This window comes from Amphibalanus amphitrite, unplaced genomic scaffold, assembly GCF_019059575.1.
Source record: "Amphibalanus amphitrite isolate SeventyFive unplaced genomic scaffold, NRLGWU_Aamphi_draft 000145F_arrow, whole genome shotgun sequence".
Lineage (NCBI taxonomy): Eukaryota > Metazoa > Arthropoda > Thecostraca > Balanomorpha > Balanidae > Amphibalanus > Amphibalanus amphitrite.
Genome location: NW_024881640.1, coordinates 161,094 through 187,292, shown reverse-complemented (window position 1 = coordinate 187,292; position 26,199 = coordinate 161,094). Strand labels below are relative to the sequence as shown.

Sequence of the window (26,199 nt, the reverse complement as noted above, 5' to 3'; positions counted from 1 at the left end):
CAGTAAAGAAGACCGCTTGTCAATCGGATGTCCCGTTCCTAAGATTTTAGCTTTTGAAGAGCGTCCCCACGGCCGGCCGGCCGGCCGGCCGGCCGCTCATACTCAGGATTTTCCCTTAATTCAGTATGAGACTCCGCTCGCTTCGCTCGCTCCGTAACCAATATCACGCAGTTACAGTAGAAATACGTCCTTTTTACAGATAAAATCACAAAAGATGCAGAAGACGCCAGAACTCTGCCAACTGGCAATCGTTTGATGAATCTGCGTCTCGCATATCTAGCTGCATATAATATATCCACCGTGCTTCTGAGATCATGAATATTTCGACACATCAGTGGGTACCTAAGCCGACGCGATGACATAATCTGATGATCAGCGATAGGTAGGTACTGATAACAAATCTTAACTTCGTCTTCTATCATTGCCCGAAAGGACACTGGCCAAACGGAACAGCGCCGTTCACATTCAGCGCTGCGGCGCTACTTTTCCTGCCGCGCGGCAGCCGCTCATTTTTCGGCGGATAGCGCTGTTCACTTGTCACGCGACGTACGGTTAGCAGCGCTTCTTGGTTAGGGAAAGGCGGCACGATATGCCAGCTTCGGGCAAGGTGAATGGTACACGATGGCACCAAATTGACACCGTTCTGGGATTAGGTCGTTAAAGGAAGACTGCCACCTTCAAAAAGTTTTCTCAGATCGGCCTATGATTTATTCCCTGGACAAAACAAAATTTTAGAATTCACCTGACAAAGTATCATCACGTGAATCGCGAAAAAAATTGTCGATTAACATACAATTATCAATCGGTTAATGTCTAGCGACAATGTTTACACATCACTAGAATTCAAGGTCATAAAATTATTACATTTTATTTGAAAAAGTAAGGTATTTTATGATTTACTAATACATGATTCCATAAGAAATTGGCCATGTTTAATTTATTTTGCATTTAAGTTCGTAAAACATTTATAAAATCATGGCTCATTTGGAATGGGTCTGGCCCATGTTAAACCCCATTTCCCACACTTTTTTGGAAAAAATGAACTACTGAATATATAAGTTTAACTTTTATTTTGACACTCCAAAATTCTTCTCTGATCTCGAAACAAAAGTTTTGACATATATTTACCAAAAGATAAGAAAATTCATGTTTCAAAGTTATCGATAAACAGTAGAGATGTCGGTTTTCTTGGACTAAAAAAATGGCATCAAACTGAACTTTGGTCTCCGATTTCTCGCAAACGGGTTCGAATTTCGGAAAACCGACTTCAGTCTGGGACATAGGTGGCTCAGCTCTAGTGAAAACCGTTTTGTGAAAAAAAGGTGGCAGTCTACCTTTAAAAAACCGGGTGAGCCAAGTGCATACGCAAATTTAACTGCCGCGATGGTCGCTGTCAACCACTGAACTTAGTTTGCCGTCTTACATCGGCACAGGTGTGGCGATGCCAGCGTTGCGAAGGTTATGCATCAACCAACAAAACCTGCATCATGCCTATGCATATGACCTAAGCAATTATCATCGGTAGTGATGCATCATAATTCAGCTACAAGTATAGCTTATCATCTAATTTTGTGACTTTAGCCACCAAAGGTGATGACTATGAACAGACGACTCATCACTCGAGCACCGAGACGGACTCGCGATAGCCATTTATCTACAATGACTAATGAGTCGATGAGTGAGCAAACTCTGACTCACTGGTGACGATCGAGCCGGTGAGTTGGACGTGACTCCGACTCATCCAACTCACTGGTGTGTGTTGCAGAACGGCGAACCGAATCTCACTTACCTTTGGATGGTCGACAGTTGGGTTTAGGCTGTAGCACTGGCCCGAGGACGGCGTCGAATGTCGGTATCAAGAAGAGCATCTCCGTCGTCTTCATATTTACTTCAGCAAAAGCTAGAACGATCGCAGGAATATGATAGGTTTGATCACATAATGGGGAGAACGAGGGAGAGAGAGAGAGAGGGAGAGAGAGAGAGAGGGAGAGAGAGAGAGAGAGAGAGAGAGAGAGAGAGAGAGAGAGAGAGAGAGAGAGAGAGAAAGAGAGAGAGAGGGAGAGAGAGACAGAGAAAGAGAGAGAGGGAGAGAGTGAGGGAGAGAGAGAGGGAGAGAGAGGGAGAGGGAGGGAGAGGAGAGAGAGAGGAGAGAGGAGAGAGAGAGAGAGAGAGAGAGAGAGAGAGAGAGAGAGAGAGAGAGAGAGAGAGAGAGAGAGAGAGAGAGAGAGAGAGAGAGAGAGAGAGAGAGAGAGAGAGAGAGAGAGAGAGAGAGAGAGAGAGAGAGAGAGAGAGAGAGAGAGAGAATAATGTTATGTTCAGTGAGGGTTGGAGCTAGAAGGAGTAAAGGAGGGGGAATGGTGCTTATCAACAGCTCTATCGGATTCCAAAACATTCCTTATGTCAATCCGCATATGGTGTCGTCATAGGTACTCGTTTTAAATAATGACTTCAGCAATCAATGGGCCTGGTCGGCGATTCTCGGAAGTAAAAAACAAATAATACAATTTTCATGCTTCACACCCTCCGACGTCAAACGTCCTCCTTTGAGTCCTTACCCCCGATCCCAAATAACCAGCTTCAACGTCAGTTTTCGGTTTTAATTGGTAGCTGCGGTACCTATGATATCGGACATCGAATCGGTACCAGCTCGACATAAAGCCTCGTGAGAACAAAGCACATCCACCAAAAACAGAACACAAAATTACGGCCAATAAATCTAAGGTGTCTGCAGATCAATACAAAAAAGCGAGCGCCAGCAACTATGCCGCCTTTTTAGGAAAACTATAGCTGTCGTTCTGAATGTGCTCAAAGAAAACTAGACCTTGAGGCCGGGCGCAGTTTGGTGGCGGCAAGGTCGCGTGAGAATCTGATAGGTTCAAACTCAGGCTCAGACCAGATTGAAAGAAAGGTAGCTACGTGAAGGTCATTGGTAGACTGAGATGCCTATGCAGATAAAAGTAACACAAATGCAAAAATAGTAGTGATCAGACAGATGATGCCGCTGCATGCCACGTTGAAAGTGTACCCACAATCTGGGAATTCCCAGCGGCTGCAAACGCCGTGCATAGCCATACCTATATTTGCCCGAAGCAGTGCACCCAAAAATGGTTCGGTATCATCAACAAATGAGAGCGAGCATGCTTTTGCCTTTACTCAGCAATTCAAAGTAAAGCCTGACTTTCAATGAAAAAGTAAGCGTCGGTCTGCTCACACTAGATTAGTTTTAAGCAGGGATGCGGAGCCGGAGCCGGAGTCGGAGCCGGAGCCGCCGGAGCCGGCATATTTTGCCCGGAGCCGGAGCCGGAGCCGGAGCCGTGAAATGATATAGCCCGGAGCCGGAGCCGGAGCCGGAGCCGCCAAAAAGGGGGCGACTCCGGCTCCTTTTTATTTTTGAAGAGGAAAAAAAATAATTGGCTTAGTTCGCTTTGACAGTACAAGGCAGTAAAACATATGGTAAGTACGTCATGGGCCATCAAGTGAATGAAAAAAGCCGAATATCCCCAGTATCCCACAGTACGCGATCAACTTCCTGTCTGCTCCTCCCCCTCCCCCCCCCCCCCCCACGTCTACTGCATCCCCAGAACATGAGGACCGGTCATCAGGTGACGGCCATTGTTTTGAAGCCAGTGCAGTGGACTGCGACTCCCAGCACCGTCTCTTCCCCCCCCCCCTCCCCCCCAATGCAGCCGAGACGGGTGTCAGCTTACGATGGTTCAGTGAACTCTGATTCGCGGCGACTGCGTTTCCAATGCCATCGCTTCCTAGTCCTTTGTTCTGCCAGTTCTCTCCGAGGTGCGTTTGCGCGGGGACGCGGTGAGCCGGTCATGGCAAAGAGTAACGCGTATAACCAATCCATTTTTTCTTCCACCCGTATTTAATTGATTGCATAGGGGATGTACTGAGTCGGAGCCGGAGCCGCCGGAGCCGGAGCCGCCGGAGCCGGACCATTTTACTCGGAGCCGGAGCCGGAGCCGGAGCCGCCATAACATTTTACCCGGAGCCGGAGCCGGAGCCGGAGCCGATTTTTTCTCCGGAGCCGGAGCCGGAGCCGGAGCCGTCTGAAATTTCCACGGCTCCGCATCCCTGGTTTTAAGTTCAGAACAGAAGCTACCATTTCCATTTTCTTCCCTCTGGACCTATCTGAGCTGGTGGCGTACATTTTCTTGGAAAGAAGAATGACTCACTTCCGGTCAGCGATGACGTCATTTTACGAGAGTCGTGACGGCGCACCCCTCAAAGCTCTTTTGAACAAGAACCGAGAGCAGCAAAGCCAGTCACATAGTCACACCATGACCGATTCTTTCAGTGGATGCACGGCTTGTTCCGTTTGGTTACTGATTTAATGATTTGACCGCTGAGCGAAACAATGTCAGTGCTGGAAGGACCAAGGAATTGGTGGGATATATTGGTCTAAGAGCCGCCGCGACCGAGCCCGTTCCTAGGGCCAGAGCGCAAACGGGCACCCCACCGCAAGTGGGCAATGAGCATGCTACTTGGCCGCACCATGGGGATCTCGTCTCACGTTTGTGAGCGGCCCCGTCGGGTGACCGGCCTGACCGCAGGGCACGCCAAGCGATGGCACCGATCTGATAAAATGCAGCCAATCGTCTCGGGAGGTGGATACAAAATTCAGTAACACTTTCAATTTACTGTTATCCGAATAGCATGCAAAAAGAAAGCAAAAGCCAGAAACACATGACAGCAGCGTATGTCTCATTGGATACCTAGGTATGTATGGACTGCCACAGCGGCAGATACACTACTGGCGTCCCTAGCGGCTGGCGATTCAAACTAAAATAATGTAGATGTCGCAGTCGTTCGTCTGTATCGCTGAGCGAGTGGCGACCTCTTAATATCCGGTTAAGAATGAGGATTAACTTGGTACGATGGATCAAAGGGCCCATATTCGACCTACAGGCACTCGCCACTCAGTGGCCCATATTCGACCTAAACTCTGTGTAAAGTTGAACAATTAGCAATGATCATGAGAGTCATTATAATGACAACCCCCGCAGCGGCCTGAAAGGTTGGCCCATCCACTTAGGGGAGGGCCAACCGATGGTCCACTTGTTTTGTTGTTTGTTTGTTTTGTTGGGTTAGGCCCTTTCGGTCTGACGAGACCATTTCAGGGCCGGAAGGATGATAGGAATTAGGGGGAGACATTGGTCTGGGCAGACACCCTAGCCCTCGCCCGCACATGCCATTTTCCCATCCTAGAACGCACATGGGGGGGGGGGGTTGCCACCCCCCCCCCCCGCGCCATTTCGTTCCTGTTGGAGATAGAGCTTAGCGGTAAAGACCAAAAAGATTCTTTGGGAAAAGACGAATCCAATGATACCCAGTTTTACCTTCTCAGGTCAGTCATTGACCTTCCAGGTCAGGTCAAACTAAAAAATGTTGCTGTTTTGGGTCACCGTTGGATATCAAGTGCGATGCTTATCAAATACCGATGACGATGCTGTTTTCTGGTGCCAAGCCAGCTAGAACCTCTTTGTCACACTACCCGACCAGAATTTTGCTGCTGAGGTCATTTCAGGTCAAGTTAGGTCAAGGTCAATTATATGTGTTTGTATGTCTGTGTGTGTCTGTGTGTATACTGATGTGTGCACCGATTGTTTTTTGGTCGATATTTCATGAAATCATGATCTGAGAAGCTTTTACCAAAAATGCAGTCAAAAAACTTCACAAAATGTAAATTCAGCTTGCCTAAAACGCAATTATCTTAGATGACCTAGGTTGACCTTGACCCTGACCTTGACCCCTGTACATCGCCGAACAACATGTTCCATGATAGGTGGGAGGTAGGTAAGACTGGCAAAAAAGGGCCGAAATCAGGGTGTCAAAAGCTCATAAGGCCCATGGCAAACGCAAGATGTTGAGAATTGGCCATTTGGGTCATGACATGACCTGAAAAACAAGGTCATATCTCCGAAACCAAAAATCACAGAAACTTGAAATTTTCAGGGGACATCAACAAAGGATAGAGGAGCAGCTATACGAAAAATCAGCCTTCTAGCTCTAAAAATGTCGAGTGCAGAGCAGAAAGACTACCTGGGGGGTGGCAACCACCCCCTCCCCCCCCCCCATGTGCGGGCGAGGGCTAGAGAGTCGCCGGGGCTGAGCCCGTCCGAAAGGACAGGCCGACCAGCCCCCCAAGCACTCCCTGCACCCGGCTACGGGGTGCGCTCCCTCGGGAGCAGCGGTGCCGCTCCAAGGGAGCAGCCCGCATGGGATAAGGTGCCTGTCCAGCCCTGAGCGAGGGTTGCGGCGTGGAGGAGGATTTCTGTGTCCTGAGGATGGAAGCGATGGAACGGATGGTCCACCGTCCATTTCTTTCCAGGCACTCCTATGCATTACCAGCAAAGGAACAGTGGGCACCCAAAGAATTATGACAAATGTGTACCTACATCAATAGACGCGTTTACATAGGGTTTGTTGCAAGCTTATATCTCCGTCCGTGATGTTGCAAAAGATGCCAATGGTGCTGAACAATTTACAAAATGATCCCCTCTAAATATTTGAAGACCACTGCATCGAAATTATCGCCAAATTAACGAGCTAGAGCCTCGTCAATTATGCTATTATTTCCTGGAGGGACCTACCTACCCAGGGAAATTGGAAAAGTATGATAGCATTGATACTATCTTTTTAATTGTTTAAGAAATGCTGAGTGCACCTATTAATTCAATTTCAGCACAAAGCTTTAAGCTGTACCCTATGACATTCAATCTTTGGCCGTGGGGCCGCAGTGCAGTGGCTGAACCGCAGCCGACGGATCCTCAGTCCAATAGATGTCGCCAGGCTAGATCGAGGAGCGTTGAGTTCGCTTCTCACTAGATGTCGCGCCAGTGGCGTCAGCACTGTCAGCAGCAGCATGGAAAGGCAGAAACTGACAGAATTGTACTCATGTTTCTCACTCAACCCAAGTAAGAGGCGTCGATGATCGAGCAAGCAGCCCAAAGATGAATTGCCACAAGGTAAGTGTCTGGATTTTCAAACGAACACACAAGATCAAGGAACAGAATAATATCAGGCTGCTCAATCAGCGTCGTTACGAAAACGCTTCGGAGTCGGCGACGGTCCCGAGGAAAGCCGCTGCCTCAGTCCTTGCATAATTAGCTAGCAACTACATTTTTATCTGTTGCAGTGTTTGAACTAACCTTGTTGTTGAACTTCCCGCAATTTGTGCAGGGGCACGAAATGCGCCGCGATCCAAACAAGAAACAAACAACCACTCTCTGTAACTCTCTCTTCTCAAACTGCGTGACCTTGAAATTGCACTGCCGCTTCCGCTTGCGAACGAAAGTGAGCGACCGTTGTGATAAATAATCAAAATTGTAAATGACGTCATAGGAGGAAATTTAATAATTCCACGTTTTGTTTTGCTCTATAAATCAACTAAAATTTATTTATTGTATGCGTTGTAGATACTCATCCCTATCATACCCTTGATCATACCTATAACCTACCACCTTCATAATGTTTCTTCATATAGGTATTTATTTCACAGTGGTTTGGGGAATGGCCGATAGGCGAGAATTCGAAGCTGGGAAGAGGTCGAATGGGCGAGCTGGGTATTGGGTAAAGCCTTTTAATGCACCGCTTCACATAGGCGGCGGAACGGGGAGGGCACCAGGGCGCCGGCCACCGTGCCCCCATTTCATTTTGGCATTTTAACATTAGCCCTTTATGGGCGTTGCATTGAAAGAATGGGGCCAAAAGTCGGCAGTGCCCCCCCCCCCCCTTAATTGAAGGTGTTCCGCCGCTACTGCCGCTTCACTGTTTTTAACAATTGAAACGATGAGCATTGGGTCAGCAGGTCCACTCCGCGAGCTCTAAATTATCCATTTCCAAAACTACGCTGCCCAGAGAAAACTGGTGAAAATCCGCCGCTTCCCGGAATAAGCTGCCAGATCAATCATCATGCAACAAAATGACCTCCTTGACCTCGACTAACTTCCTGACCTTGACCTGACTTTGACCTGATTTTGACCTGACCTTGACCTGACCTTGACCTGTCATTGGTCTGACCTTGTCCTGACCGTGACCTGACCTTGACCTGACCGTGACCTGACCTTGGTCTTGACTTGACCTTGACATGACCTTGACCTGACCTTGACATGGCCTTCACCTGACCTTGACCTGACCTTGACTGGACCTTGACCTGACCTCGACCTGACCTTGACCTGACCTTGACCTGCCATTTGTCTGACATTGACCTGACCTGGACCTAACTGTGATCTGACCCTGGACCTAACCTGATCTGTCCTATAAACCGATAGACACGCTAGAGCGATAAAAACACCCAATAGAATGTAGGTAGGCCTATTCAGCACGGGTCGACTTGCTAGTTTGCAGCATGCCCTTTCCCGGCAGCTGCCCGTTTCTTGTCCTTGCCGTTAGTTAACATTTTTAATATGACTTTTTAGATAGAACTGTAGATAGTAAGTGATTTTGTTTAAGTGTTATTGGAGAATAAAGCATGTCCAAACAGGAGGTATGTCGCTCTACGGTCGGACCACCACGATCGGCGAAAGTTGAAAGATAAGATGGGCAAGATAATGTTTTTCGTCCAGAATAAAGCGCATCATCTGCTTCTATTTATCAAACTCTATGTCCCTCTTATCAAAAGGTAAACGTAAAGGTTGCCCCCTTTGTATCCTGTCGAGACCTTTTGTGGCCTTTCACTAGGAACCCCACGATGCCGTGGATAATAACAGTAACAGCATGACAAAGTTCACATGAACTAATTGTGCGCTATGTAGCGACCGCTATAACGGTCGATGTAGCATATGGTTAGTACTAAGCCGCCCATGACCAACGCTCAAGGTGATTAACCGGTCGCACAAATGTAACCTTTTGACCTTGCGTACTTTATTCAATACTTATATGGAAGGATTGGCGCCCATCTATTGCATTCCTTTTAGAGAAACTATGAAAACATGCTTTAGTGATTGGCTGTTGAAAATTTGTTGATGCATTACATGCATGGTGATTTCAATGTCACAATTGTCAATTGTTAAACATTGCTGAGTGTGAAGTACCTACATTCCGTTCGATGTACCTATTTTCCGTTCGATTGATGCATTGGTTGAATTCTCTCGCGGGAAGATCACAAATAGATCAAAGTGGATTGTCGCACCTGCTTTATTGTTCGTGTAAGAGTTGATTCATATCATGACAAAATGTTTTTTTTTAGGTGGACACAGTGAAAACGTTCTAACATTTTCTCGCATGGTCATGATGCATATCATGCGCCTTTACCAGGGCCCCAGATCCGCCTCCAAGGCTGAGCACGGGTTCCGCTCCTCGGATCAATGTCCCTCTCTGTTACAAACTGGTTTCTTCAGCCGAGAGGGCCAGTCAGGCCGCCCTGTCATCATATGTTTATCCATTCCCGCTTACCTGCAATCCCATATGGCGCATCTGCTGTCCAGGTTTTAACACGGCCCTAAAACAGACATCGGCTCACGCTTCACATCTCTACCGGCTGTTGCTTGTTTGTGTCCTTCGTTTATTTGATTCAGGGGCGGCGCCACGGGTTTTCGATAGGGGGGGACGGGGACCGAAAATCGAAAATCCAAAAAGTAGATACTGATCGTGTATGCAAAAAAACGAGGCACGTAACGCCGCGAAACTTGGCAAGGCCCAAAACACATCGAATGGTGCATCCCGTTTCCAAACTTATCCTAGGACACCTAAGATCGATCACCTTTTCAAGCATCCTTGCCTCTAAATCAAAATTTGCAGTCTTGCCAACTCAAAGCTGGTTTCCTACAAGCTGCGAATTGCTTAGGTATGAGTAGCAGTGCCAGCTATTCTTACGTTTCATACTTTCAAATTTTCGATCTTACGTCTGGTCAGCTTCAGGGCTTCACCATCATATAGTAATGGAGGAAAAGTGGGAATGTCTTCTGCTCTGACAAGTGCGCCAAAACTGCAATATAATTTCAGAATCATGACACCACCTGATCCATATGCAACGGGCAGGGTGCAGCTAATGGCTAGCCGTCAGTGGTCATGTCATCGGTGGTCACTCAAAAGGCTAGGTCATGGAAGGTCCCCAGCCGTTATTTGACCACACTTTCTGATCGATTTCTTGCCAAGAGCTTCGCGGGAAAAACGAGCGCATGCACCGTTGAAAAAAAAAAAAATGAGTGAAAGGTCTCAGGTCCGGCGACCTCTGCAGGTGAAATGCCCCAGGGTAGGATTCCGGTGCTTGTTGATTCACTTCGTCAAAAATGGCAGTAGAGCTGTGATGTCGGCACCATTGTGTTCGTCATGATCGAGCTGGCACGACCTGCATCGTTCTCATATTCACCCTCCAATCGTAACAACTACAGCAGGGATTGGCAAATGGCGGGGCACCCCCTTTGGGAGGTAATGAAGGTCTCTGGAAACCTCATCCCACATCTCTTTAGCATTTAGTGGCTCTCCTTATGGAACAGGTTTCTTGACTGGTCTGTTTCACCCCAGAATTCAAAGACTAGTCCAGGTAAAACCGAGCGCACCACAGTGAGCACAATTTGATAAGCTGGTGTATCTCAATTTTCATGTAGAACCTTTCACGTATCACGGACCTAAAACCCTTTCGTGCACTCATGCAAAAGCAACTGCCATGTTTCAACAGCTGGTAATGGCATTTTCACAGCCGCTGACGTAAGAAGGGGAGGGATGGGGGGCTCGATTAGACCCCCAGCCGTTCGGCCGCCGACCGAACTTAGTTTTGCAGAAAAAAAACGAGTGCTATCGAACCCCTTGACGAGAGGGAGCCGATGCTATATCCAATTATAAGGTCCTGGGCTACTGCGTGCTTTTTTGGTCCTGCCTGTGATCTATCCGAACACTTCTCCCCACAAGTGCTGGGGTTAAATGGCATAGATTTCAAATGGTTCCTTTGGTATAACTGCCATGCTTGAATTTGACTAATTAGGAATGGAAAATTTTCATATAGTAACGGATATCTATGGAATTTCAGTGAACTTGGCTTTATCGGCAATGGGGTCTGGCAGTGGGGTGGGGAGGTAATAAGTAATAACCCTGCCTGGCGCCCCAAAAAGGGGGCACGATCCCCGAGGCCCTGCCGATCACCTTATAACTACAGGCATCACAGCTCCACACCTTTTGCAGATGGCCAGGACCCCCTGCGGTGCATCCCAACAGCAATCTTTATTCAGAACCTGCCTTGATTAACCAACGATGCATTAAATGCGACGGATAGCTTTATAATGCATTATTATCAACTATTGAACGGGCATCGCCGATAGGGGGGTACTGTACCCCCCTAACTTTCGATAGCGGGGGACCTGTCCCCCCCGTCCCCCCCGGTGGCGCCGCCCATGATTTGATTTTACCCGAAGGAGTGGAGACGGAAATTTTGACTTCGTGCTTGCCGTGTAACTGACGTCTGTACCGTGGCGCTTGGCAGTGATGACTGCAATATCATATATCATATTCCGTGATGGCTCAACACGGTGTGAACTGTGCAATGTGGATTGTGCAAAATGTGCACGTTGCAGCGTCTGTGACGGCGGCGACGCTCGACGGGGCACCGATCGGTGCTCGTTTCGTTCCTGGTGGAGCAGCTGTTCCTGGTGTAGACACTCGTTCTTTAATCAGTCCGGCAGGTTCGCAACATTTTGGTGAAATGCCGAAACTCATGCACACCTTATTCGACACGGGAAGACATAGGATGTTAGAGGTAGTTGATATGAAATGAAAATCTAACAAAAAAATCAAACTAACGGAAACGATAAGGAAAATACGTCAGAAGCGCACAGTGGTCACTAAAGTAGTCACACCTGGCCGGTCTGCACACATAGCTGGGACGCGGACGCCGGCGTGGACAATGCCTACATTCCAGTCGCCGACGTCGAAATCAAGGGGCCGTACTCGGCCCTCCCAGGGGTCGGTGGGAAGGTCAGGCAGCCTGGCCCCGTCAGGTCAAGCCCAGGCGGCCGGCGCCCTCGCGGTCCCGGCGGTCTACCTGGCCGGCGACGGGCCAACAGCCAGCGAATAAACCTACATATAAAACAATTTACTATGGATGCGACGATCACAGTGCAGTGGCTGGCAATAACCGGAGTGGTACCAACAGGTTCCCAAGGACGCAGGTGGCACCCCGGAGTGGTACCAACAGGTTCCCAAGGACGCAGGTGGCACCCCGGCAAGTTTTCGGCTGGCGCGGCGACTTGTTTCAGAGTTTTCCGCTGATGAGTAATTACAATGTGCGTGTTGGTAATAAACAGTTCATGACGCTATTGTAACGCATGGTGCCATCTGGGTTTCAGGAAAACGTATTCATAGTAGTTCAGCAAGTCACATGCGAGGTCATTCCTCGTTAGACTTCCTGTCTCATATTTTTGCGAGGCAAGTGGTCCCAGAGTAGAGAATTATTGCGTACTCTATACGTCCTGACCGGTAATCGTGCATCTTGGGCGCATTTTACGTATAAGGATGCTATTTCATTTCCTGAATCCGTCAATGAAGTGACAATACATATAGTGGCCGTGATATGACTTATGAGTATTACCTGGCCCTATATGTCGGGCTGCAATGTATAAGGCGTAAGATCAATGCATTATAGGTATTTTCTGTTTCCCATGACCCGGTTAACCCGGCACATTGTTAAAAATAATACTATTTTAAAATGACAAATGGTGCAAGAAAGACCTCGGCATTGCAATGAACTGCCAAATTTTAGGAACTTCTTCGACACCTGGGCGATATCGATGCCGATATTGCTTCTTGGAACTGCTCCCTCGTTTGGGCGCATGAGCAAAAAGTTATCGAAGGGTTTAATTCAAAATAACGAAAGCTATTGTATACTGCCTGTGCCACATCACGGAATGCTGGCTTCGCTTATCCAGCGCCTGATTATATCGGCTGTGAGAACTTTCCAAGCTGTAGCTGACAAGTGAAAGCAGCTTGGCGCTTACGTGCTTGATGTGAGATGATGAAACAAAAGGTCTTAACACATCCACAGATTGAGAATGTTAAGTAGCGAAAACTTGCCTCTAGTCTCGAAAGTTGAGAATGTCTCAACATTACAATTTACTACGAGCGTATAAACAAAGACTTTGAAATAGCTCACAATTGAATTTTTATTTTTCGTGTTCAGTTGTTTAGCAATGCTTTGTTAGGAACATCATGATTTTTGTATTTTTATTCAAGGAATATACCTACACTGCACAATCGTGCAAGTAATTTTCGCACGAATTACATCAGCCGAAGAACATAACGAATCTCTTCTTTCCATTTTCCTCTGAAAACACTTCAGAATTGTGTCGTGTCCCGTGCAGAGATATCTGAACAAAGGAAATTTCTATCAGTGAGCCGCCAGACGTAATCAGGTGTTCTGATATCCATCGAATGAACCGTTCTGCAAGCGGCCTTGGACCGTCTGAAATACTCAGCGTGCATGGGCAGCCCGATAGTTAGGTATCCCGAGATTGGCGAGCAGGCTGCAAGAGCATCGGCTAATAATAGTTCCAGTGCGGTGAAAGCGGAGAAATAAAAAAGCCAGTGCCGTCAAACGTCATTGCTATCGGTCCTTGGCCTATTGCTTACCAGACCCATCGCTCATCTGCTAATGCGAATAAGATCATGTTAAGTCTCAAGAATGATAACTATGATCAGCTATCAATTAGTATAAGATAGCGTTTGACTTTAGGTATGAGCAATTTCTCAGAATCACATGCCGAGTAGATTAGCCAAGCCACCTAAGTTGCTATAGGCGTACTTTTTCACTCAGATCCTGCAGGCTTGTCGAAAAGGCGACACCAGTCTGGCTTATATGTAATTCATACCTATACTGTATGGTCTATGGGATTTGGGAAACTGGTTAGTGGGGAATATTTCTATGCTGCTTCTTGTTTCCACGAATTACATATTAGCAGGGTCGCCCTTAAGCTGTTTGGAATGATAACGTCACGGATATGTGCCGCGTAGCATACGTAGTTACTAGTTACGCAGTTATTCTAAGCTTTGAAACCTATTGTCCAAAGACTAGGTGGTTGATCATGATCTATGCAAACATCTCTTATTTTGCGCCTGAGATCGCTTACCGATAGAATCACGTCGCCCCTGCGTTTGCTCGTTCACTGCCCAAAAGCCGTCTTACCGGTTAGCCTTCACAGTACACACTTATTGTGCGCTTACCTACTTATTTGACACAGTTTGAGGTCGTCGTGCTTCCATGTGACGATCGTATATGGGAGGAAATTCCCACGTTTATCCTTGTGTACACAAAAAAATATAAATTAAAGACTATTGTTAAACGTTCGTCGGTTTTCACGCAAGCATCAGTGTCCTGTTCTCAGCGCCTGCAACTTACGTTACCTGGGATATGAGAAATCAGGAAACTATCCACCGTGTAGCCATTCCCGATAAACGATGCAGAAATTACAAATAGCCACCCAAAAGACGGAAATCCAGTTGACGTCATGCCATTCGTTACGGGTATATTCACCCGTTGGAGTCTCTAGCTCTCGTGTATTTCGCCGTTTAGGTATCCATATCTTTGCTCTAAACACCAGAACATTGATCATCTTATTAATTACTTGCTCCCACCTACCATGTTAACCCGCGCCCTGCTGGGGGGGGGGGGTGTTTGAACACCCCCCCCCCCCTTGTGGTTTTTCGCGAATATCTCAAAAACGGCGGCGCAGAGCGCCGCCGTTTTTGGTACACCTTATCATACATCAATTCTACACATGTTGTGAAAATTTCAGACCAAGGTCATTCAAGGTCAGGTCACCAGGTCACTTGAAGTGACTTCACCTCATAAAAAGTTTCAATGTCTGTCATAGCTACACCGAGTGACCGATCGCTTTGAAACTTTCAGCGATTGCTAAGAGCAATACCATGTACAAAATGTGTATCTCAGAATTTTGATATCGATGACCTAAGGTCAGGTCAATTTTGCGACCTCCCCATTATAAGTCAATGGGAGAAAATTGAAATGCGCCTCCTTTGGACAAAAGACATTATAAACACTCCCAAACACTGAATTACAAGTGGTTTAGACACACTGAACATGAAAATGGTGTCCGTGACCCCTGTTTATGCCCTGAGGTCATCTTAGGTCACGAATGGTATCTAACAGTTTTTCGCAAATACCTTTTGATAGAGGCATGCTAGAGCGATGAAAACGCCTTAGATGTGTTCAGCTAGACGATACGGATCGACTGATATGCAACATGACCCTTTCCGGTCAGGTCATGACCTTGACCTGAGGTCAAATTTTCATGTTGACCTTTCTAGGTCAAGTTATAGTTCATTCGATGCGTCTTGACGAGAGGAACACGATTCCGGTAAAAGTAGGCTCGTACATGGCTTGGGTCAAAAGTTATTGCAGAAAAACTGTTTCCGAAAAAAAATCGGCTATTTTTGCAGTTTTTGCCCCCTGCAGGCAAAACCGTTGGCGTTAGGTCAAATCTGAGAGAATTACTCAGAAAGGGCGTTAATAGGGCTATCGAATGCGCTTTTCCGCGGCGCTGTAGCTCTATTGGTTCCCGAGTTATGCGTTGGCTTCTTGGAAATTGTCGACATTCGACCTGGAAATCGGCGAAATTTTGCCTCCAATGACCTCTGGTGACCTGACCTTTGACCTGACCAAAAAATTGACCGAAGTGATTTCCTCATTATTTTTTACGCTCTTTCGAACGCCGCCTTTCGCGTATCGCTACGTGGCCCAGGAGCCGAGTTAGAAGGGGGGGGGGGTGTTCAAACACCCCCCCCCCCAGCAGGGCGTGGAAATCCAGGACCCCCAGCCGGGCGCGGGTTAACCCGCGCCCTGGTGGGGTCTGTTTATAACGCGACCTGGTGGGGGGGGCTATTTTTTGCCCCCCCCCCCTCGTATCTCCGAAACTACTGGACGGATCCGCAAAATTCAAACGGCGTTCGAAAGGCCTGTCAAATTTGTCGAGGAAAACCAAATTTCATTGACCTCGGGGTCACCGATGACGTCACAGGTCAGGTCAAAGATGAAATGTTTCACCGTTCACGGGTCTTCTAGGGAATGCGCTATAACACCGAGGAAAACGCATTTTGTCGAGAATCAGCGATAGGGCGTCAGTTGCCTAGTAGATATATTACTATTAGAGGTCACTGACAATACCAGGTCAGGTCACAGGTCAGGTCACCAAGGGTCACAGGTCAGGTCACATGAGCCCAACTTTACTAAGGTTGTGTGATGCATGTTTTATGGCCAATTTTTCATTTCCAACTCAATGGTATTGGTTATAAGACTATCAGGTACGGCTTAGGTCACTTTCTGGTGAAGTTCAGGTCAAGGTCAGGTCAAGGTCAGGCCAAAAAAGGTCAAATTTTAAAATTGATAGTTTTGCATAAAATGGGTATTGATTCGATGCAGCTCGTCACGGGGAGTCTAATGGTGGTCTTTGTTTTGCGCTACGGGGTCTAGAATTGCTAAAAATTGAGTTTGAAAATTTGACGTCATCAATTTTGAACAGTTTTTTCGCTATAACTTCGCCAAAAAAAGAGGTATCGATCTCAAATTTGGTATGTGGATGGAAGGCGGTAAGGACTATCACATATATTCCGGTTTTTGCGAAATTCAAAAAACTTTTTGGATTTTTCGATTATTATATGCAAAAAAATTATTTTTTGATTTTTGGGGGTCAAAATCCAAAAAATTCAAAAATCCGAGATAGCAGTTTTGTAGCCCTGTTGATTCTACAGCTTTTATGTTTTTATCATTTTTCTGTATTTGCAAAGCTATAGGCCTGACAGCTCTTCCCGCGAAACCCTTTTTTGGGTCGAAAACGGCAGAACATGACGTCACTCTGACGTCATTTCCGGCCAACCTATCATAGCCTTTGGAAAAATTTTTGGTCACAATGTGTAAAATTGATGTCCGGGAAGGTACTGAAAGTTTGGTGACGATCGGCGCAGCGGTTCTGGAGATATATCAAAAAGTCTGGAGGGGGGGCAAAAAATAGCCCCCCCCCCACCAGGGCGCGGGTTAACATCCTGTTGAACTAGAAATATCCAGTTAACGTCTGTGTGCCGCTAGACTAGCGTGAACAATAACTCCATGAAGGCTTTTAGGTACGACTTCGAGTCCATTGTATTTCACCGTATGAATGACGTGTCCATAGAAATCGGATTTGTTTGCTTGTCAAAAGACGGCGGTGTTGTACCATAGCCTAATTGAAGTGCAGAATGACTTGCACTTGGAAGGCATTCCTCGAGCGCATTTTCCTAGAAACAATGTGTAGATAATATCAGCGTTCCTGGTTGAATCATTTGCAATGACCATCCGCTGTGATGTAGGATTGGTAGTTACAAGGCGCGACCAACCAGCTTTTGCATGCCTGCAGTGCCCAAATGCACTATGACTGTGCCTTTCTTCAGGACCGTCAGGGTAAACTGTCTGAATAATTCATTGTGTTAGCATTTAGCCATACCTATCTGAAAAAGTAGTAGGTATACAGATACACAACTCAACAAGATCCATTGTGCTTAAAAATGGCTCAGATGCCCCCAATAAGAATGAAAACAGGTCTTCGGCCAACTTTATTCAATCATTTCTGCTCGGTTACCGGTAAAGCTTATATTCCACCTATGATACGTCGCATTGTGGGCTTCAATGAAAATGTAAAAGGAAGAGAAATAATCTCGCAAAATGAATTAATTCATTCACCCTTGGAAACCGCAGTGTGGTGGCTCAATGTCTTTCAATTTATGTACATGCACACATATTTTGATATTACAACAGCACATCTTTTAATGAAGACAATGTAACATCTGTGATCTGACCAAAAACGACACTTTCTCCCATCTCCACGTCCCGACAGGCCTCCATTAGAACAGGCCAAGGTCTACTCGCGGAATGGCCAACGAGTCGCAACTGACAATCTGATTCTGCCCGCCCGGCGTCAGGACTGCGAGCGGCTGAACGTGGTGGAAGTCGTTCAGGAACTCTGGGCCCAGTGTGTCACACATGATACGAGCCCAGCTGGCGCGGCGAATCTGGCTCAATTGCGGTAGTGAGAAGCTGTGCGGCTGGCCGCCGTTGTCGTAAAAGAAGCGATCTCCGTAGCGGAGGTCGAAGAACTGCTGTCCGATCAGGCACTGGAACGTGGGGCCGACCTGGGCGCCAGGCGCCAGTCGCTCGCTGACGCCGCCGATGAAGAGGTCCACGTCCCACGGGTCGTCGTAGACGGAGCGGAGCCGGTCGATGACGGTGCTGTCCATGAGTGCGTGCAGGTCGCCCCAGAAGCGAACTGACGGCACCAGGCGGCACGCCTCGGCCACCTGGGCGTATGTGGGCGTTCCGTGGTCACGACCGCGCTGGATGTTGAGCGCCAGCAGGTCGAGGCCGTACAAGTGGTTGGTGGTGAAGAGCTGCTCGTGCAGACTGCGAGCAAAGAACGTGTCGAAGGTCTCCGATCGCATGGCGACCATGGTTCGAGCGTGGTCGGTGATGCCGTGGGCGATGACCGTCGGATCGAAGAACGTGCTGGAGATGTTGAACGAGCCGACGACGACGCCGTTGGCGTCGAGGATGTCGTACATGTCTCGCACCATCGTGTGGCCAAATCGGAATGCGGCAGTGGCAAAGGAGTTGGAGATGGTCGGATCGATGCGATGATCGTAGTGGTTCGAGTAACCCGCCTGCAGCGGCAGAAGGCCGTGATCTTCAGCGTACTTGAAGCCGATCAGCACCGGCAGCCACTCGTTGTAGAGGATGTGCTGCCACTCGGCGACGAGCACGCGACGCGCCTCCTGGTAGAGTCGCTCGTCGCCCCAGCGCGAGTGACGCGCTTGCAAAGCTCGCGCTATCCGGTTGTGCTCGCGCATCCAGATCGTGTGAGTGACGGCCAGCAAACTCTGCTCGTTTACTCGCGTGTCTCCCGCGTGGAAGCAAGTGTCTCGTCGACACGGTTTGTCGGGTCTCTGGTCCAGCGGCAGGAGTCTGTGGGCGCTCTCTCGCAGAAGACCGTGCTGGAAGGCGCGAAGGTTCCGTGTCTCCTTTTCCGAACTTCCGTACACATTTGATCCATCGATGAACGATGTGAGCTCATTCAGAGGGCGCGCCGGTCTCGCCACGCAGTCCGGTGCCGGCGCGGGGAGCGATCGCACCAGGTTCATGCACCGCTGTCGGTACCGACTGTAGAACGGGTCGTTGGCTGGAATCGGGATCGGAATGCACTGCGGGTGCAGCAGCGTCGGCGGGTACGTCTCGCCGTCGTTTTGACAGCACTCGATGCCGGTTCCGTTTGGCAGACGGAAGATGAGCGCGTGCGTGAGGTCGTGGTCTGCAAACTGTCCAATCTGCATCAACGAGAGCGTGTGCTGGCGCAGCTCATTAGAGAACACGTCAAGCACACGCTCACTGATGAAGCGTGCTGTGGGAAGGGTACCACCTCGCACCGCGCGAGTCCGGATCGCGAAAATGCCGTCGTCGAAGGTGTTCGGAAGGAGGCGTTTGAACCCGGTAAGCGCCTTGCCCAATCTGGGATTGAACAGGTTGTTGCACTCTCCAGTGACGGTGCGGTACAAGCTGTTGGAACAGGTGATGGGCGGATCGGGGGTGCACGTCGGGTCCATGGTAGTTTGAAAACCTTCTCCAGTGGGACGGAGCGACCCGGCCTGGAAGCTTTCCTGATTCGCAAAACCCTGTTCCGGGATATTGTTTCCCTGTGCGAAGCTTTGAGCAGCGGAGCCGTCCAACCCATCGCCAACTGTTGAGCCGACGAATGCGCCTGCAGCTCCGCCACCAGTCACGGCCAGGTTGGTGAAGGTTTCCAGGGACTGGAGCGCCTGCAGACCCAGCTGCTGTATCTCGTTGGTCGACTGCGAGTTGAAGTTGAACAGCTCGGTGGGCGAGTCGGCGGCGGCCGTCTGGCCCGTGGTGACCAGCTGGAAGCTGGCAGAGGTGGTGACCGCGAACGCCCGCTGGCCGGCCGCCTGCGCGCGCTGCAGTGCCGCCGGTGACGCCTGCAGCTGGAGAGCTGGCTCGACGAACGACTGTGCCGACACCATCGGTCGCAGTCCGTCCATGGTCGTCGAGGAGCGGCCGGCGGCACCCACTGACGCAAGACGCGGCCCGGAGAAGGAGCAGCTGATACCCGGAGAGCCGTCCTGCAGCGTACAGCCGTTCAAGTACAGCGACTGCGGACTGGCTACCACCGGAGGACACATGACCAGCGGCCGGCAGTCGTCGTGGGTAGAGGGTGCTCCGTACGTAGTGCTTGGCGGCGTCTGGTACACCCCGTGCGAGTTATCCGTGCTGCTAACGCTGGATGGAGCCGTAGACATATCGCTGCTCTGGCCGAACCCATCACTCTGCCCATAACTGCTGCTTTGTGCCTGCCCTTCGAAACCGTTACTGGAACCTTCATCTTCTTTTTCTTCTTGATGGATTTGAGCGCCATTACTGGGTCCCCCCTCTCCAGCTGTCAACTTTCCAGCCTCTCCGCTGGATCCACTGGAGTCCCCACTGCTCTGTGAGGGGATCCTGTCGCCTATCTCCAACGCTTCTCCGCTGAAGGCCTGTGCCGGTGAGCTGTTTGCCGGGCAGCAAACACCTACGGTGCGCGTTTCGTGTAGGTAGCATCCGATGGGCAGCCCTAAGTGGTAGGCCTGAGGGCAGCCGAAGGCCGTCCTACAGTCGCAGTGGGCGGTGACTGCAGCCTCGGAGGTGACGAGTACCGCCAGTGCTGCCATCTGGAGTACGAAGACAAGGCTCGTCAGTGGAGAGAGAGAGAGAGAGAGAGAGAGAGAGAGAGAGAGAGAGAGAGAGAGAGAGAGAGAGAGAGAGAGAGAGAGAAAGAGGGGAGAGAGAGAAAAAGAGAAAGAGAGAGAGAGAGAAAGAAAGAGAGGGGAGAGAGAGAGTGACAGAAAGAGAGAGGGGAGAGAGAGTGAGAGAAAGAGAGAGGGGAGAGAGAGTGAGAGAAAGAGAGAGGGGAGAGAGAGTGAGAGAAAGAGAGAGGGGAGAGAGAGAATGAGAGAAAAGAGAGAGGGGAGAGAGAATGAGAGAAGAGAGAGAGAGAGAGAAAAGAGAGAGGGAGAGAGAAGGAGAGAGAGAGGGAGAGAGAGAGAGAGAGAGAGAGAGAGAGAGAGAGAGAGAGAGAGAGAGAGAGAACGAGAGAGAGAGACAGAGAGAGAGAGAGAGAGAGAGAGAGAGAGAGAGAGAGAGAGAGAGAGAGAGAGAGAGAGAGAGAGAGAGAGAGAGAGAGAGAGAGAGAGAGAGAGAGAGAGAGAGAGAGAGAGAGAGAGAGAGAGAGAGAGAGAGAGAGAGAGAGAGAGAACGAGAGATAGGGATGGACAAATAGTAGAAAGGAAGTAGCGTTCGGCTAAATGAATTAATGCATGAATTGATGAATGAATAGATGTATGCATAAATGAACGAATGGGTGAATAAATAATCAATAGTTACATTTATTGATGAATGTTAAACGAAAGATGAAATCTACACACGAAAATATAACTTTTTTCTCGAATATTTGACATTTAGACGAACTTGCCTATTTATCAGAAAAGCTGGGAAGCTTGTATGAGATCAAGATCAGAACCTACCTACCAGATTATTTTTGGCACGGCCATTACTAATATCCGGGTGAGACAGGTGGCTTAACCAGTCCTAATGCTTTCATGATACTGCTGTTTCGCTCCTAAAGCCACACCCACGAGCACTTTGGTGCTACGTTGCAACTTCTGATCAACTGACGTCAGTGCCGTCCGGCGGACTACTCCGTCTCTTCTCAGCCGAATGCTTGTTGTAAGCTGAAGTTTATCCGTGCTCGTATAGGTAGATAAATCACAAGCGTTATCCGTTTGCTACGTGTTGCATATTTTTTTTAAGGGTCGTTGGATTTACTTTCATTGGGATGCGAAGATCTTGGATCAAAATTTGTTTCGACTCAGCTAGTTTGTTATCTACGATAACAATACTTCATAACAAAGCAATTATTAAACCATATACTGGTCAGTGGATCAGGATAACGCTCTCGGATGGCATGTGCCTTAGAAACGTGCCCAAAACATCTGCAAGTCTAAAAAATGTCCTTATTTTTTTTAGCGGGGCTGGCCAAAAGACAGCATTACGTCTAATTTTAACCGCAGCCAGCGGGTTTCCTCTGAATTAAATGGGCCTCTGATCTGTGATGAAGCATTCTTAGAATTAGAGGTGGCAAAAGATAAAAATTTTGGGAACCAGACTCGAACCAGACCCGGCTGGACATTTCTGGAACCAGTCGGACCCGGTCTTAGTTGGAATCGGAACCAGTTGGACCCGTTCCCCAAAAGTCAATTAATACAAAATACTTCTAGGTATCATTAGTTGCATCAAGTAAAGCAGCCTATTTCCCACTGGGAATACTCATGAGCTACTGTGCGCAAAGAAACATTCACTTCATTCACTTCATATTTTGCAATAATGTGTAGTGTGCAAGATGTGTAGTTTATGGTAGGACCCGGTTGGACCCGTCAGAAAATTTTCAGGAACCGGTCTGGACCCATATGGGTCCAGACTGGTTCTTTGGACCGGGTCCTCAGGTCCACATTTTGCCACCTCTACTTTGAATGCTATTATCCTGCATTTGACATTTCCTTCAGTCCAAAACTAAGAACGCACACACACACATCATCCGAAACGATCAAACTTACCAAGAGTATCTGCATCCTGCGCTCTGTTTGGCTGACCGGCTACTCCTCTCAAGTCACGACTCACGAGGTTGTTGGTCAAAACACCCGTCTCAGTCTGGACTCCTGCCGCCGCTCTGTCCCGGGCCGGCCGGCCGGCGGACCTCGCCCGAGGCTACGACCCGGTCAAGGTCACAGCTCGGTCAGCTGTTGCCGCCGCCCCGTCTCGACCCTCGGGTCAGGCCCCGCTCCCCGCTCCACACTGGTCGGAAACGCTCCAGTGAGAGGCCAGCGGCCTTTCCGCAAAAGTTTTTTGCTTGTTATTCCACAACTAGGGAAGCAAACTTCATAAAACTTTGCATACCTTCTCTGTCATATGTAAGCTATCATTTGGTTGTCAAGCACTAAATATATGACGTGATTCTGTTAAGTTATGACGTCATAATTGAGTATAATACAGGATCTAGCACCACTTTAAGTCAACAAGGGAAATTGGGAGCTGCTATTCGGGCACCGGGAATGGTTTCACGCACTCCTTGCAAGGTCCAGTGTTTGACTTTAGCATTGTTGACTTTGCGTGACGTCATTTATGACGTCACTAAGGCCATGTAAGTTTTTCGTCAATAACTCCTGATCAGATGGAGCTAGAGAGTCGGGAAAGCCACCATTGGACTCAGGAAGACCTGCCGAATCGAATGATATGCGATATGACTTCCTTCAACCATTTTCGTGACCTGAGGGGCTCCGACCTGACCTTGACCCGAGGTTAACACCTTAACCCTCGCCGGCACAGGGGGTGGTTGTTGCAACCCCCCTAAGGTTTTTCGCGAATAACTCGCGTAAAAAGGGGCCGATCGCGACGAAACTTTCAGTACCCTCGCATTGATCAATTTTAAACCTACGCTTAAAATTTCATGACCCTGACCCCAATGACCTTTGACCTGTGACCTCTTTTCCGTGACCATGTTTGGCCGAAATCGCGATTCGGCGTATGTCGGCTCGCATTAGCCGCGCGTTTGCAAGCTTTTCGTGGTTTCAAACGTTCAAACATGTGATTTGATGTTACTCCCATACATTAGGGTGGGTGTCAAGGTCACCTGAAGGTCAGGTCAGGTCATTGACTTTTGGTGACCTCGGGCGACCTCGGTTCACTTTTTCGAGTTTTACATGTTTCTAGGCTAGTTTTTGGAGCTGAATTCGAATTTAGCAACCATTTGAACATTTACGAAGTAGTTTTGGCGCCTTCGTAACATGTTACGAAGCTGTCAGAGGCGGTTGACACGTATTACGAATACCCGTCACAACCCCTACCGGTTGACCTGACCTGACCTGACCCGACCTGGTCTAAATGCTTAAAGACATCATCTCTGATCAAAACTAATACGATATTCGTGATCAGCACCCCGGAAAACCACATAGCAGCCACAATTTATGACTTTCTAACAGGTCCCGATTTTCCCGGTTTTCGGGTCATTGACCTGACCTGGAAGGTCACCCGATGACCTAGGACCTTAAAATTGGGTATCATCGGCTTCCTCTCGTGACGGGCAACACGCTCGTTTTTTCTGCGAGGCTCTAGCTCGATCAGGGGCCAAACGCGAGAGGGGGGGGGGGGTCGTACCAACTTGTGCCGTCGAAGGACGCAAAATGGCCTGTGCCGGCGAGGGTTAAGTTGACTTCACCCGAACACCAAGTATAGCATTCAACGCGCCTGAGCTAGACAAACACGATTATTCCAAAATCGCGGCAGTGCGACCATTTTTGGCAAAGTAATTAACCTAAAACCGAGCCCGTGCCTTGTGGCACTTACCTGACCTAAGAGGTCACTGGCTGACCTAAGACCTTAAAATCGGGTAGTACACTCGGGGGCAGATTGATGTTCCACCACTCCCTACCCATTGGGCTCCCATGGCTCAGCACTGGCTGCTGCCAGTGGCAGCACTGGCAGCACTGGCACTGGCACGCAGTGCTGAGCAGTGCTGAGGGCAGGCAACACTGGCAGCAGCAAGTGCTGAGCCATGGGAGCCCGATGGGCTGGGAGTGGTGGAACATCAATCTGCCCCCGAGTGTACCTAATTTTTGCGTCTTATAACGGCACACAAGCTTGTTTTTTTCCGCGAGGCTCTAGCTCAATTAGAGGCGAAACGGCGAGGGAGTTGTACCAACCCTCCCCGGTCAATGTAGAAAACCAATCGGTCCGGCCAGGGTTAAATACCGGAATTGTTATCTAATGTAAAAAGACGGCCCAAGGTAACCCGACGTCAGTGACAGGTGTCCTATATTTGCAGCGACTTATATTCACGAAGGTTTCAATTTCCACTTTCTTCAGCAGAGTGATGGTTGTCAATAGCAGGGCTCTCTAATGCAAGCCGTAATCGCCACGCAATATGTGGAAGGCTTTTGATGTCAATACATACATAAATGCATACATAAAACGCGCTTTTCACAAAATTCATAAACTCAAGCGCATCTGTTTTTAATGACCAGTCAACTACGCATGGATGCATGGTCCGGCCTAAGTATAGGCCACACAGGTCAGCGTAAGCCGGGCGCGGCGGCCGAGCCGAAACTGGGGCGGGGCGGGCGGTAGTTGGGTAGGAAGAGCGGCTCCTGCAAATTTTGCGCAAATATGCGCAGTTAGCTTTTATGTTGCCCTGGTGTAAACTTAAATCCTACTTCATCTCACAAAAAATCAGAGTGGAACTAGATGGGACTACCTGTTGTTTCCTTACCTAAACTTTGCAGTTATATTCCAGAATCACTGTAGGAGAGCCTTCATAAAAAGCTATAGTACATCTTAGTTAGGGAAAAAGTATGCCAAAAATTTTGCACTGACCAGTCGGCAACTTCATAACGAACATTTTGATGCATAATATGTGGGATTTCAATTTGGTGTCTATCAGCAATAAGACTCTGAATATCCGGCTCAAGAAACCTCTTGCTCCGCGTCAGTTTCCGAGTTCTGGGATACCCCATCTTCGGGGGCTGATTACAGCTATTTTTGGTCAACCGGATTAGTTTTTTTTGGCCTAAGTATAATAATTTGATCAATTTCAAATCGATCTATATAAAAAAATAATCCGAAACTCCGGAATCGCCCGTGGCCTCTCGTGAGGGCGTTTCCGACCAGTGTGCGCTCGGGGGGTGGGGAGGTCGTCCGCGGACCGACCGCGACCGTTTGTTGAATAATGGTGTGAAATGAAGAATGTAAATGAAGAATTACTATAAAAATAATAAATGACACTCAACGCCCAAATTGATTCTTGTTGCACTGACTGCAAATTTGTCTACAGTTACGGTAACATGCACCAAAGTACAGCCCTCTGCAAACTGCGTGGTAGGTATTCTTTTTTCGACAAAACCGATAATAACGCGAATACTATGCTAACGGTCACTCGGACATCGTAACAGCAAGACGCACAAGACTCCGCACCTTAGATTGGGCTTACTTTGGTATACATTTTCCATCTAGTTTGGCAACAACACACAAAAGTTTATATCCGCCCCCAAAACGAACTTTTGCATTTTGTTGCTACACCAGGCGTATACTTTGTTCCGTGATAGACCCAATCGAAGGAGTGGAGC

General features: G+C 48.5%; 1 protein-coding gene across 1 annotated transcript; it reads right to left on the bottom strand.

Annotated features, from left to right (window-relative positions):
• Positions 1-17,523: 17,523 nt before the first annotated feature.
• On the bottom strand, positions 17,524-22,878 carry LOC122382696 (peroxidase-like). Its single transcript, XM_043368370.1, has 2 exons — positions 22,639-22,878; positions 17,524-20,697 (listed from the first exon to the last, which is right to left on the bottom strand). Exons 1-2 carry the CDS (start codon positions 22,651-22,653, stop codon positions 17,830-17,832), a joined length of 2,883 nt encoding a protein of 960 aa, XP_043224305.1. The 5' UTR covers positions 22,654-22,878; the 3' UTR covers positions 17,524-17,829.
• Positions 22,879-26,199: the final 3,321 nt, after the last annotated feature.